This window comes from Callionymus lyra, chromosome 17 (assembly GCF_982586985.1).
Source record: "Callionymus lyra chromosome 17, fCalLyr1.hap1.1, whole genome shotgun sequence".
Lineage (NCBI taxonomy): Eukaryota > Metazoa > Chordata > Actinopteri > Syngnathiformes > Callionymidae > Callionymus > Callionymus lyra.
Genome location: NC_141834.1, coordinates 13,268,851 through 13,282,320, shown reverse-complemented (window position 1 = coordinate 13,282,320; position 13,470 = coordinate 13,268,851). Strand labels below are relative to the sequence as shown.

The following is a 13,470-nucleotide window of genomic DNA, read 5'->3' as shown; positions in this document are numbered from 1 at the left end:
ACGTAATGTAAGAGAAAAACCTCGTCAATATTGCGATGGCACTGACACACACCTTCGATACAAATGTAAGTAAAGCAGCGACGGCGGCGTTGAACGTCCTGAAGGCTGGAGCAGCTCCACGAGTGAGTATTGATTATCGGCAGTTATAGGCTTCAGTGTCGTCGTCTTTAGTGCACTTGTGTTGCTGTGCGGCCGCTAATGGCCGCGCGATGGAAAAAGGCTTGTGCTGTGCTAACTTTGTGTAGTAGCGCGATGACGGGATGACGTCTGTGTGTGTGTCGGTGTGTGTGTCGGTGTGTGTTCAAGCCACTGTGTTGTGTCTCCGTGGTCGTATTGATCGTACCTTCTGTTAAAGGGATGCTCGTTTGTTAACACACACTTAGCATTCAGATAGAAAATACATCCTATGGATAAAAAGTCATGGTCATTAATTCCTGATGATGAGAGAGAGAGAGAGAGGGAGAGAGAGAGAGAGATAGAGAGATAATAGCGGAGAGCAAGAAAGGCTTGTTTGAGCTTTTTTTAGAGTGGATTCCATTTAGAAGCTCTAAGAAGTTTGTGTAATTATTCTTTCTGCTTCCTTCCTTCCTTCCATTCCTCACCCACCTGACATGCTTCCTCCCCCCCCCGACCCCTGACCCCCCTGGAGAGTCTCCCCCCCCCCCCCCCCCCCTCGCTCCTCGTGCCCCTGAAGTCCCTTCATCAGCCGTTAATCTCGATCCCATTATCGCTCTCCAGCTCTTCGTGGAGCCAGGGTCCTCAGCAGCCGGGGGAGTTCGGGGTGGTCTCCAGGGTCACCTCGGGGGTGAGGGGGGAGGTCGGTGATGATGATGATGAGGGGGACTCTGAGGGGGGGGGGAGCTGTGCGAGCGGGGCCGGGGGCGCCTGGACGGGGGACACCACGGCGGCCGGGGTGGAGGTCAGCGAGCTGGAGGGGGAGACGGCGACCATGGTTCCGCCGCCGCCGCAGTCCCTCTCGCGCAGCAGGTGCACCAGGGCGGCGTGCTGGGCGCTGAGGGTGGCCGACAGGTGGGCCGGCAGGGCGTTGAAGCCGGCGGTCAGCTGCTCCACTCGCTGCTCCAGAGACAACATCTGACGCTCCAGGTCTTCACTGCGGTCGTTGAGCTCCGACATGAGCTCGTACATGACGCTCTGCATCTGAGGAGGAGAGGCGTTAGCACTCCTTCGTTCATTCATTCATTCGTTCATTTGTTCAGCAGCTGCAACGGACGTCATGAAAGTTGCTGATGAGTTCCAAAGACCTTGAAGCTGCCACTTTAGAAAGACTTGTTTTTGACTGAACTGACATCAGTTTCACCTTCAGACAATTGAGTAGGAAAAGAACAATACGTGGAAGAAAACAAAGTTTTTTTTCCCATAATTCAATTGGAATTGGCCTCGATTGGACGTCAGTGATGGACGTCATACAAATGTCTTTTTCATCTATTCATCTATATTCTTCAAGTCTTTGAAGTCGTCTTATTCTTTTATCTTCTTCTACTTCTATCATTTCTCGTATGTTTTATCTTCTAATTTGTTCTGATTCCTCAGAATCAGAAAAAATGATTGACAACATAGATTATCTTTAGTGTTCTTTGTTTACTTTTATTTCTTTGATCTTGAATCTTCTTTATTTAATCTTCTATTTTATTCATTTTATCTAAAACATTTTCTACATTTTTTATTTTTTAGTTTGTTCCTTTTTTTTCTTTGATCATGAATCTTGTTTTTTTTTTTAAAATGAATCTTCTGTTTAGTTTATTTTACTTTATTCCTTTTATCTCGTATCTTATTTTTACATTTTTCTTTTGTTACTTTAACTTTTTAATTTTATCTTGAACATCTTTTAAGAAATATCTTATTTTGGTCCTTTTTACCTTTTCCTTTAATCTTGTTTATTTATTTTCATATCATCTCGTATCTTATTTTTTAATGTTCTTTTTTGTTCCTTTAACTTTTATCCGTATACCTTTTTTTTTAATCTTCTTTTTTGTTCCTTATACTTTTTGTTTTTGATCTCAAATCTTGTTTTTTTTATCTTCTATTTTTTTCCTTTTGCTTTTTTCCTTCATCTTGAACCTTTTTAAAAAAAAAATTATATTTCGTTCCCTTTTGTATTTTCCTTTCATCACATCTTTATTTTCTTTGTATAACTTACATCTTAGTTTACTTCCTGCTTTTATCATCTATCTTGTATCCTCTACGTTGTTCTATCTTTTATCTTCTTCTTCATCCATATTTTTTTTTCTAACCTGTATTTTCTTTTTCCTTTATCTTCTATCTTTAGTATCTACTTTTCTAATTATATCTAGAATTATCTTCTTGTATGTTTCACAACTTCTATCATGCGTTTACTTTTGTTTTCATCTTGTATCTTCCACATCTATCTTGTTTTTTCTTCTTCTAGCTCCACTCATCTTTTTCTATCATGCATCTTCTTTTTTTTTCCTTCCATCTTGTCTTAGTTATTTCTCAAACAAACTAATGAATGTATATGAGACGGTCTATGCTCTTCTGTGTATGTGGCAACATAAGTTTCATGATATTGCAGTTACACTCTTCTGGCACCGGGGGAGCCAGAAACAACATTTAAAATCTAACCCATTGCTGCTTTAACGGTTGAAAAGCGCTCAATCTAAAAAGTCCCATAACGCACAGCAACAGTTGAACGTCTTATCGAGATTCTATAGGAGGGACGGCGCACACGACTACACTTTTGACACGACAGTTAATCGGTTAACGAGACGAAGTGAGACGTCACAGGGCTGGAAAGAAGCCGACGAGATGGTGAGCGACGGGAAGAAGAAGAAGAAGAAGAAGAAGAAGAAGAAGAAGCGATAAAGACGAGGCTGGAGGGAAGTCTCTGTGTGGGTGTAACGTTGTGAAGAGAGAACAAGAGAGAGAATGAAAGTGAACATACACACACACACACACACACACACTCACACACACACACACACACACACACACACACACACACACGTGTGCACTCACATTCTCACTCCGGCACCCACACACTCACAGAAAAACATGAGCGCCCCCCCCCCTCCTCCTCCTCACTCCCAGTCATCCCTGTTTTAACACTTGTTCCGGTTGCTAGGCGACATCAAGCCGGGGAAGGAGGCAGGTCATGATGGAGGACGAGGAACGTCGGCCAGTATCTCAGGACAGATGCGTCTTCAATAAATCGACGGCCACTTCGGTGTCTCACCTTCGAGAGGTCCACGAGTGTGTTGGCCTGGTCGCTCAGCTTCCTCTGCTCCATCTTCACACTGCGTAATCTGCAAACACACACAAGGACACACACAGACACACACAGACACACACATGGAAAGTTAAAAAGCTGGTAAATAGAGCCTCGGATCAGTAAGTTCCTTCAAGAACTGTTTGTCGAACTTGTTCACTTTCTTTTACACGTAATGTACGACCTGATTTTTTTTCTTTTTACGCACAGCTGTGACCCATAATGCACTGCAACAATAGTCGAAGAAGACCTTCAGGTTTTTGTTGAAATCTGTTTTGCTATTTTCAAACTTCCACAAAAGATAAATGGGTGAAATGCAACAATGTGGATTTTTGATCTTCCACTAACACTAGACCCCCCTCAGCCGATTGACCTACTTTTGAGAAACGACTTAGAAGTCATGTCGAAGAAAAAATAAGGCCATTAAAAATATTTATATTAAGCATTTTAGTCGATTACAGGCAGAAAAACAATCTCAAAAGAATATTTTTATCAGAACTTGAATCAAACAAGAGACGCTGCGAACAAACACGACTTCAATGAAACTATTTTAATCCTTTTAACTGTTAAAATATTCTTGATCTCAAAAGATAAACAAGTATTCATGAGTTTTGGGAACATTTTAATTATGAAAACAAGAAAAATAAACAAGTCGTAAATACATAACTATGTATATAAATATAAAAAATATATATATTTATATATTATATTAACAATTATCATTCGTGAAGCTACAAAAATAATTAAAAAGATTTTTAAGTAAAATTTTTTTATCGGTAAGTAGTATCGTTAGCTTTGGTTAGGGATGTATTTACAAAAAAACCCTACAAAATATACATTTTAAAATCCATTAAAAAGTGTTATATGTGAAAAATGTCAATATTATCAAAGGTTTTGTGAAAATGTAAACACGACAAGCGTCAGGTATTGTAATTAAAAAGATTATTTTAATATCAAAATATCAAATATTATTGACCTTGAATGACTGAAAATGTAATATTTAAACCAAAATCCATCAACACAGGATATAAACTCTTCTAATAAAGTAAAATAATAAGACATAACTACCACACTGAGCCACATAAGTGAAGGTAAAGGTCCAAACACATGTTTATAAATAAGAGTTCAGTGACGCTCACAGGATCAGGTTAAACGACTCATTCTGCCTCCATTAAAAACCTGCAGCTCTTGAGCTTCTGAGGCATCAGTAACATGTTCACAGATTTGACCTTGATTTTCCTCTGGATCTCTTGTTGTCCATCAAGCTCTACACTGGCTTCACTCTCCTGACACTCGCTCACGTTCACGCTCCACTGAGGTCACAGGCTCCGACTTCTGACACCACTGGTTAAGAACAGGTGAATCGGCTCCTGAGGTCAAGAGGTCACTGGGTTCAGGAAACAAACTTTAAGGCTGATTCAAATTGAGATCATTATTATTATTATTTAAACTTTTATCAATTCTGCTCGTTCCATAAATGCAGGCTATGTTCTAGATTTTTTCATCTCTTCAAGTCTCTCTTCTAGTCCTCTTTTTCTACCCTTTTTTCCAATTCACTTGACCTTTGACCTTCCTGTAAATTAATCTACTCACACCTCAACTTTAACAACACTTTTGTTTACTTACTACTACTACTCATTCTACTTCTACTTATTCTACTAATTCTTCTACTTATTCTACTACTACTACTTCTATTTATATTTATAGTTCTACTACTAATTATCCTACTACTTCAACTACTTATTCTATTTTTACATCTACTTCTACTACTATTTCTATTTATAATTCTACTACTTCTTCTACTACTTCTACTTCTACTACTAATTATTCTACTTCTTTTACTACTACTTCTACTACTTATTCTATTTCTACTACTATTACTATTTATACTTCTACTACTGATTCTTCTACTACTTCAACTACTTATTATACTTTTACTTCTAATACTTCTACTTCTTTTACTACTAGTTATACTACTTATTAATTTCAGTGCACTGCAATGCAATTCTTCTAGTTATTTCTATATATTTTAATTAAAAAATATGTATTCACTCGCAGACTTTCCTCATCACCATATATATATTTATAATTATACTTTTATATCTGATTTTTTTTTCCAATAATACATATATTTTCATCTGTAAATACACATTTTGTTTACTCTATACCTAAACTCATGGTTGTCTTTTCAAGTTCCCGGAAATAACAAAATAAAATAATCCTTGAATATACGGTCATCGCTTCATTCATCTAATCATAAAAAAAACCTGCGAGACACTGGGCATGACTGAGGACAAGAGGATACAGTCGACTCCAGCAGCTTTTAAAGCTAATATTTGGACATATTTTGGTTTCAAAACAAATGAAAGTAGTTACGACTTCGTCAAGAGTCATGTGGTCTGTATATTCTGCACTACACATATATACTTCTTCCTACAGCTTCTAAATATATATAGTATTGTTGCTCCTGTATTGTAATACGTACCTAATCGCCAGATTCTTGTCTGACCCTTCAATACACCACGAGTATAGTACGCAACTAATTTATGACTATTAATAGCTCCCATGATGCAGTGCAACAGGTGTGACTTGTAAGTCACATGTGGTCACAGGTGCACAGCTTGTCAGCGGTCCAGCTCTATATACTGTGATGTTGAGGTGATGCATAAACGCCGACGTCATCACTTCTGCCGTGATGTTTACTCGCCGTTATCTGATATAAAAGTGAACAAAGGTCCGATTGTTCGGCTTCTATTCCTGCCAGAGCACGATTCATCCGTGCGTGTTTGATCGTGCCTTTGTGGGATTAGAACATGTGACCTGCGTGTCGAGTGTGACTCTTACTGGTGAATGGCCTGCAGGAACTTGCGCTGGTGTTTGCGGACCCTGGAGTGGTCGATCTTCTTCTGCAGCTTGGTGTGTTTGTAGATGAGCCAGGTCTCCCTCAGAACGTTCGCCGCCGCGTTCTTGATCTGACGCACAAACACAGGAGACACTGGTGTTTTAGCGACAGGTTTGTCTTTACATAAAAAAAACAAAACAACAAACAACGACTTCCTGTTCTGAGCTTCTGTCCTCATCCTCGCAGTCTGTCTCTACAAACACTGGATCTCTTGCCAATGTCTTTCATGAACAGTCGTCTCCTGAGGTCCGACGATGATGATGATGATGATGATGATGATCAGAGGCAGAACAAGCTCACAATACAACTGCTGTGGGCAACAACACACACTTGAGTTCGGTGCACTTCACGAGCTCAACAATATTTAAATGTGTTTTTTTTTTCGTTGTACATGTTAGATTTATCACAACATTAAAGTTGTATATGTTAGATTTATTACAAGATTAAAGTCGTATGTCGTAGATTTATTATGAGATTTTAGTGGCATATGTTAGATTTATCACGAAATTTAGGCTGTATGTGTTAGATTTATTACGAGATTACAGTCTTAAAAATAACACTTATAAAAAAATAAATATTATATATATCTTATTTCTTTAAAGTTGCACTTGACTGTAGATACTGTATATAGACTATACAAATGTAAACAATAATTTTTCTTTATATTTTTTATTAATGTCACAATTCTAAGTGTTTGTTTAAGGCGCTTTATAAATAGACATTATTATTAATATTATTATTTATTTAAGCGACATCAAAGAGAGCGAATGGTGTCACTCAAATCTTTTCAGGAGCCAAGGTCCCATGTTGCTAGATAAGTGTTTTGATGTACTGCCATGTTAGATCAGGACCTCCACTATCAAGTCCCGAAATGCACAGCAACAGTTTCAAGGCTCTTTATCATTAAATGTTATCAAATCGAATTTAAGTTCCTGATTTAAAGTCTTAAAACGACACTTTTTTTGTTCCTGAACCGCGATACCTCGGTCGATTAAAAACCTCGACCAGAAGAACGTTTTTAAAATCTTCAAACCATCTCATTTAAACGCCATCAACTCAAAGTCGCCGCCGCAGAAAAACGATTCAACCTTTGTTTGAAGGAGCACAGAAGACGGAGAAGATGTCGGCGTGAGTCACTGCTCCGGAGCTGTCAGGGAACATCTTCCTCCGTGCGGATCAGGGAACACCGGAGCGACGCTCACTTAGTCCAGAGACAACGGCCTGATGAGGATTTCTCTGCCTCTTCGCCGACGCCGCTTCGTAACCGACATCTACGACCGTGTGACTGACGGATGGAGGACGGGTCGGGATGTGAACTGAACCACGGACTTCAAAAAGAAGCTGAACAAAGTACAAACCCCTCGTCTGAGACGCACACGAGACCCAAGCGACTCGGATAATCAGCGACCTACACTGAAAGCATCACACACACAAACACACACACACACACACACACAAACACAGACACTCAGGGTCGTGGTCATGACACACAGGAAGTCACTCTATTATCAGAGGAACTCCGGAGGAACATAATTACTCAGCAGATGTCGACGTAATAACATGTAAATCCAACATGATGGTACAAATAAGCAAGTTCACCTCCACGTGACTCCAGATGGAAGGACATCTTTTATCTAGCGCTTCTTTAACGCCCACGGATGACGATCTCCAGGAGGTTTTATTGTCGTTCTCCGTGAAGATAAGATCTTGGAGACACTTTTATTGATTTAATGGAGTTGATAGAACTCCAGGGAAAACAATCAATTATATTCAATTATGATGAAACAAGATCATTTCAAAATAAACCATGTTGAGTTGTTGAAAGAAATGCCATAAAATCACTGTATCAGGATGAATATAAATATTTAATATTAATAAATATGTTTACATTTTACCATTTTTTAACTATATAAAGATAAATATTTCTGTGAATTAAACAAAATTGTATTAATTCAATTATTAAGAAATGCATTATAAAACATTTACATGTTTTTTTGTTATATTCTTTACTTGATACATTTAAAAGATATGTTTTAATCATCATTTAAATCCAATCTATCTTATCTGGTTATTTACAAATAACTATTAATTACTTACTTATTTTGTGAATGATTGTTTTAATCCCTCTTCATCCCTCTGTGTTCATGCTTTTGTAAGATTACTTATATATATATTCTTATATTATTATCATTATTATATTACATTTTTATTCTATAATGTCATCGCAATAATACATTCCTGCATTGGCAAAAATGAATAGTAATTAATTACTGATAAATGAATAAAACATTTTAAGTAGAAATGTTAAAATATCAATTTAAAAAATGAATGAAACGTGTTTAATGCGACATGGGAAACTAAAAAGTTGTTTGTGTTATAGTTTGAACATCGGAATGTAAAATGTACTTTTGTTTATATATTTAAGCACCGAAAATATATTTTAAACAGAAAGATAATGTACAACTAAAAAAAAAAAGTTTCCTCCCTTGACCGTCAACGTTCCAGGGACAAAATTAACTTAAAAAATTAAAGTTTTGCATGGAGTATACCATGCTAAGATAAGCTATGCTAGCTTGTTTTAATACTGTTTTTGTGAGTTTGTTTATGGTTTAAGCTAACATGCTTAACACACTTGGAGTGTTGGGCAGTAGAAAAACAAATTATCTTTGCTGGATATTGAGCTCATATATATATATATATACGATATACTACGTTTTATTTGACGCTATGCTAAAAGCTAATGCTATAGTGAGCTCTTATGAAAAGACAAGCTTTATTTTTAAATATAATTTTGGTGCTAAATTTTCATTTTATTTTTTCTTCACTATTGCTGTCATAACTCCAAGAATGTGTAACTGAAACTCAAGTTTCCTCCCTTCGACTGTTCCAGGAACTGAATTAACTTATTAATTAACTATTGCCAGCCAAGCATCGAATGCTAAGCTAGCTAGCCAGCTTCTTTTTATAATGTCTTTGTGAGTTCATTGGTGGGTTAAGCTAACATGCTAACTACAGTATGCCGTGTTATCTTGACCTTTTAAGTATATATTTTAGTGAGTATTGTTTTGATTGTTTGAGCGCTTTGTGACCCTCGTCTGAAAAAGCGCTATATAAATATAAGTTACTTACTTACTTACACTATTCAATGCCAATTAAATGCTAAACGCTATGCTAAAAGCTAATGCTACACTAGTCATCTTATTTTAAATTCTCCCTTTTTATCTCTATTGTCTTGTTGTTCGTGATGATGACATTAAAGCTAAGGCGTGAATAAAGTATACTTAAAAAACATGTAAACAAAGTAAAATCTGAGTTTGTAAAATGTACTTTTGTTTATCTACTTAAGCACCGAAAATATATTTTAAATAAGTACAATGATAGCAGCACGATAGAAGAGATGAAGAAGAATATAATGTGTTTTCATATTCGTCCTCGGTCACTTCTACCTCGACCAGGAAGCCTCATGAAATACTTCACTTATCAACGAGTAAATTGATGCTTCAAATCTCATTCATCAGCCGATTAATCACCGCCGGAGCTGAGAGAGATGATGGACGACAGCGCGTCACGCTCGCAAACAAACATCCATCCTCGGACCAGGACGACCCAGATCCATCCAGACACACGACACGCCTTCTCTGAACCTCACTTGAGGAGCATATGGTTCACATCAGGTCAAAGATCTGTCGCTCCTGCTGCTCGCCTTATGGTCGCTACACCAGGAGAAGCTGTTTGGACGGCAGCCATTGATGCTGGAGTAGAAACATCTGCAGGGAGGAGAGGAGCTCCAGATGTGGAGGTTTCTCTTCTAAATGTGACTTGAAAATAGTCCAGAAGTTTATGTGACGACACGAGCATCCTCACCTCCTCCTCTGTTTCTTAAATTTTTACACGATCGCAGCTCTGAGAAAGTCAAATTTACGTTTAATTGTGCGTTGAGCATCCAATGCTAAGATAAGCTAAGCTAAGCTTGTTTTGATAATGTTTTTGTGTTTGTTTATGGTTTAAGCTAACATGCTAAATAGAGCGTTGGGCAGTAGAAAAGCGAATTGTCTTGGCTGGATATTTGTGTTTTTTAATTTAATGCTTAACGCTATGCTAAAAGCTAATGCAATGTTAAAAGCTAATGCTAAGGCTTTATTAAGCTCTCTTGAAAAGACGTGCTCAATTTTTAAATATATCTAAAATAATAATGGATAATTCAAACTCAAGTTTCCTCCCTCGACTGTCAACATTCAAGGAACAGAGTTAACTTAATTGTGAGCCAAGCATCCCATGCTAAGATAAGCTAAGTTAGCTTGTTTAATTACTTTTTTTGTGAGTTTGTTTCTGGTTAAAGCTAACATGCTAATGACAGTTGGAGCGTTGGGCAGTAGAAAAACAAACTATCTTTGCTGGATATTGTGTTTATTGATATGCTATGTTATATTTGATGCTAATATAATGCTCAACGCTATTCTAAAAGCTAATGCTATGTTGAGCTTTTTTGAAAAGACAAGCGCCTTTTTAAAATATAATTTTGCTGCTTTAGTTTTTTTTTCTTCACTATTGCTGTTGTATCTCTAAGAATGTGGAATTCAACCTCAAGTTTCCTCCATTTACTGTCAAATGTTCCAGGAACAGAATGAACTTAGTTGTGAGTGTCCAATGCTAAGCTAGCTAGCTGGCTTGTTATAATAATGTTTTTGGGAGTTTGTTTATGGGTTAAGCTAACATGCTAATTACAGTATTCCATGCTCTATTTAATGCTAATGAAATGCTAAACGCTATGCTAAAAGCTAATGCTTCACTAGTCAAATGAAATAAAGATCTTTTTTTTAACTCGCCCTCTTTATCTCTATTGTCTCGTTGAATATGATGATGATATTAAAGCTAAAACATTAATAAAATTCTCAATACTCAAAAACATGTAAACAAAGTAAAATTTGTAAGTCTTTAAAAACTTTTAAAGTCTTTATAGCATCGTTGCATCGATGTCCACGAAATCTTTCCTTTCATATTTGGCTAGTTAAGTTGGTAAATGTGAACTTATATCATTTTTAAAAAACTCGATCTTCATTAATTAAGTAGGTCATGGGTTCAAATACCGGTGAGGTTCAGGCAAGATCTTATTATGTTGTTAATTCTGTATTTATTTCCATAGAAATGCGCCTCATAATCCAAAAAATGACTTTGTTTAAAAAGCACCAAAATACAAGAACACACTCACACACACCTCATTAGAGATTTCCTCCTGCAAGAGAAAAACAGAATACTTGACACCATGACCTCCGCGGCTCAGAAGAGTCTTAATGACCCGAGGATGTAATTAGTAATTAGAAGCAACAGATTCAAGCGCGTTTCTTAGCAGGAAACACAAACAAGCAGGTGGATTAACACGACATGTGCCGGAGCGACACGTGGACGGTCCTGCTTCTGACCTTTCCTCAAATGCAGCACAGAAACTAAAAGCTCTTCATGATGAGCTTCTTTTTTGAAATGTCATTTCGCTGCTAAATGCTAACGTAAAAGAGGGTCAAATAAAATATATACAAGAGACTAGATTTAACATGTATTTCTCGTTGTTCGTACGTCTCGGTTCACTATGATTATATTTTTTGTTGTTAAACACAGTCAATCATTTTTTAACACGATCAATTTTCCTCCTACGATGCCTGCAGTGATTATAAATGATTTAATTAAAATGAATATAAATGATAATAACGTCATTTAAATTTAGACAAATTAAATCACTGTATGTCTTCTTATACAACTTGTATTTTAATATAAGCACACATTAAATAATATTATAAACTTTATTGACGTTTATTTTCAAATACTCATGCACATTATTTTGTAAGTAAGTAATTTATATTTATAGAGCACTTTTCCAGACCAGGGTCACAAAGCACTTAAAAAATCAAAACAATATTTAATAAAGTGTATACTTTAAAGGTCAAGATTTTTTTAATTAAAAAATATAATTAAAATACTCTTGAAAATATTTGTCATTATCATTTAATTGACTTACAATAAATACAAAACATTACATTTATGTTTTGTCTTTAATTCCTGTTTTATTTTGGTTTTTATTTTATAATAGGTACGTTAGCTTGATCGCTAATTTAGTAGCTACATGAATACAACAACTTTCACAGTAGTACTATTTGATAATATTTCCAATTCTACTTTTTTCCACATCTGTCTTTTGTTTCTCTCATTAAACCCATCTTTGACTGATGTTTTCTTTTATTCCTTTATGATTATCATTTTATTTTTAAACTAGCAGCTCGCCCTGGGGAGCTGGGATTAGCTGCATGTCTTCAAGACCCATTAAAAGCAGATGTTTTGTTCATCTATATAAAATCATTTTAAATATGTATTCCTGGACGACAAGTTCGTAACTGAATAAGCTGAATAAGGGATGACTACTGGGATGAGTACAGGTGAGTCGACCGACCTCATGGGACAATAAATTGCTCTCTCCTGTGTGTGTGTGTGTGTGTGTGTTTGTGTGTGTGATGGTCATTATGTCCTCTTGCATCTACTGAGAGTTATATTTACTGTCAGCGCCTCACAGGCCTGATCCTCAGGGACTGGCTGCTGAGACACTTTCTTGTTAGGTGCAGAGAACATTTTTTTAATTACCTCTCATGCGGAAAGAAATCACAAGGATTTTGACCTCTTGAATGCGGCGAGGTCAAAACATCGGCCGATTGCTTCGACGAGCATAAGGACTCTGACTTCAAGAGCAGAGTCGGAGGAGACTGTGACAAACACCTCGACATGCAGGTGGTTTCCTCCATCACACTCACGCGGCGGACTTTAAGAGTTATTAATTAAAGTGTGTAAATCCTCTCGGCAGAACACTCCACTGAACTGTGAGCTAAGAACATTAAGCACACTTTCTAAAGCACATCATCCCTTCATGATTAGATTACCCACCTCAGGCTGGGATAAAAAAACACGCCTTTAACTCTTTCATTGCAGAAAAACAAGTGCTACTAGTTAGAGTTATGATTTGAATGATATGATTTGATACAATATACTCAGCTACTGATATGATTTGATACAATATACTCAACTCATAATATGATTCGATACAATATACTCAGCTACCGATATGATTTGATACAATATACTCAGCTACCGATATGATTCGATACGATATACTCAGCTACTGATATGATTTGTTACGATATACTCAGCTACCGACATGATTTGATACGATATACTCAGCTACTGATATGATTCGATACAATATACTCAGCTACTGATATGATTTGTTACGATATACTCAGCTACCGATATGATTTGATACAATATACTCAGCTACTGATATGAT

General features: G+C 36.8%; 1 protein-coding gene across 1 annotated transcript in view; it reads right to left on the bottom strand.

The window, feature by feature from the left end:
• Positions 1–321: 321 nt before the first annotated feature.
• The window catches only part of kcnn3 (potassium intermediate/small conductance calcium-activated channel, subfamily N, member 3), an 83,261-nt gene continuing 70,112 nt past the window's right edge, over positions 322–13,470 (bottom strand). The window contains exons 8-10 of the mRNA XM_087812632.1: positions 6,089–6,216; positions 3,212–3,281; positions 322–1,158 (exon numbers count right to left, since the gene is read on the bottom strand). Coding sequence (XP_087668758.1) covers positions 760–1,158; positions 3,212–3,281; positions 6,089–6,216 — 597 coding nt within the window. The 3' untranslated portion in view covers positions 322–759. The remainder of the gene's footprint in view (positions 1,159–3,211; positions 3,282–6,088; positions 6,217–13,470) is intronic.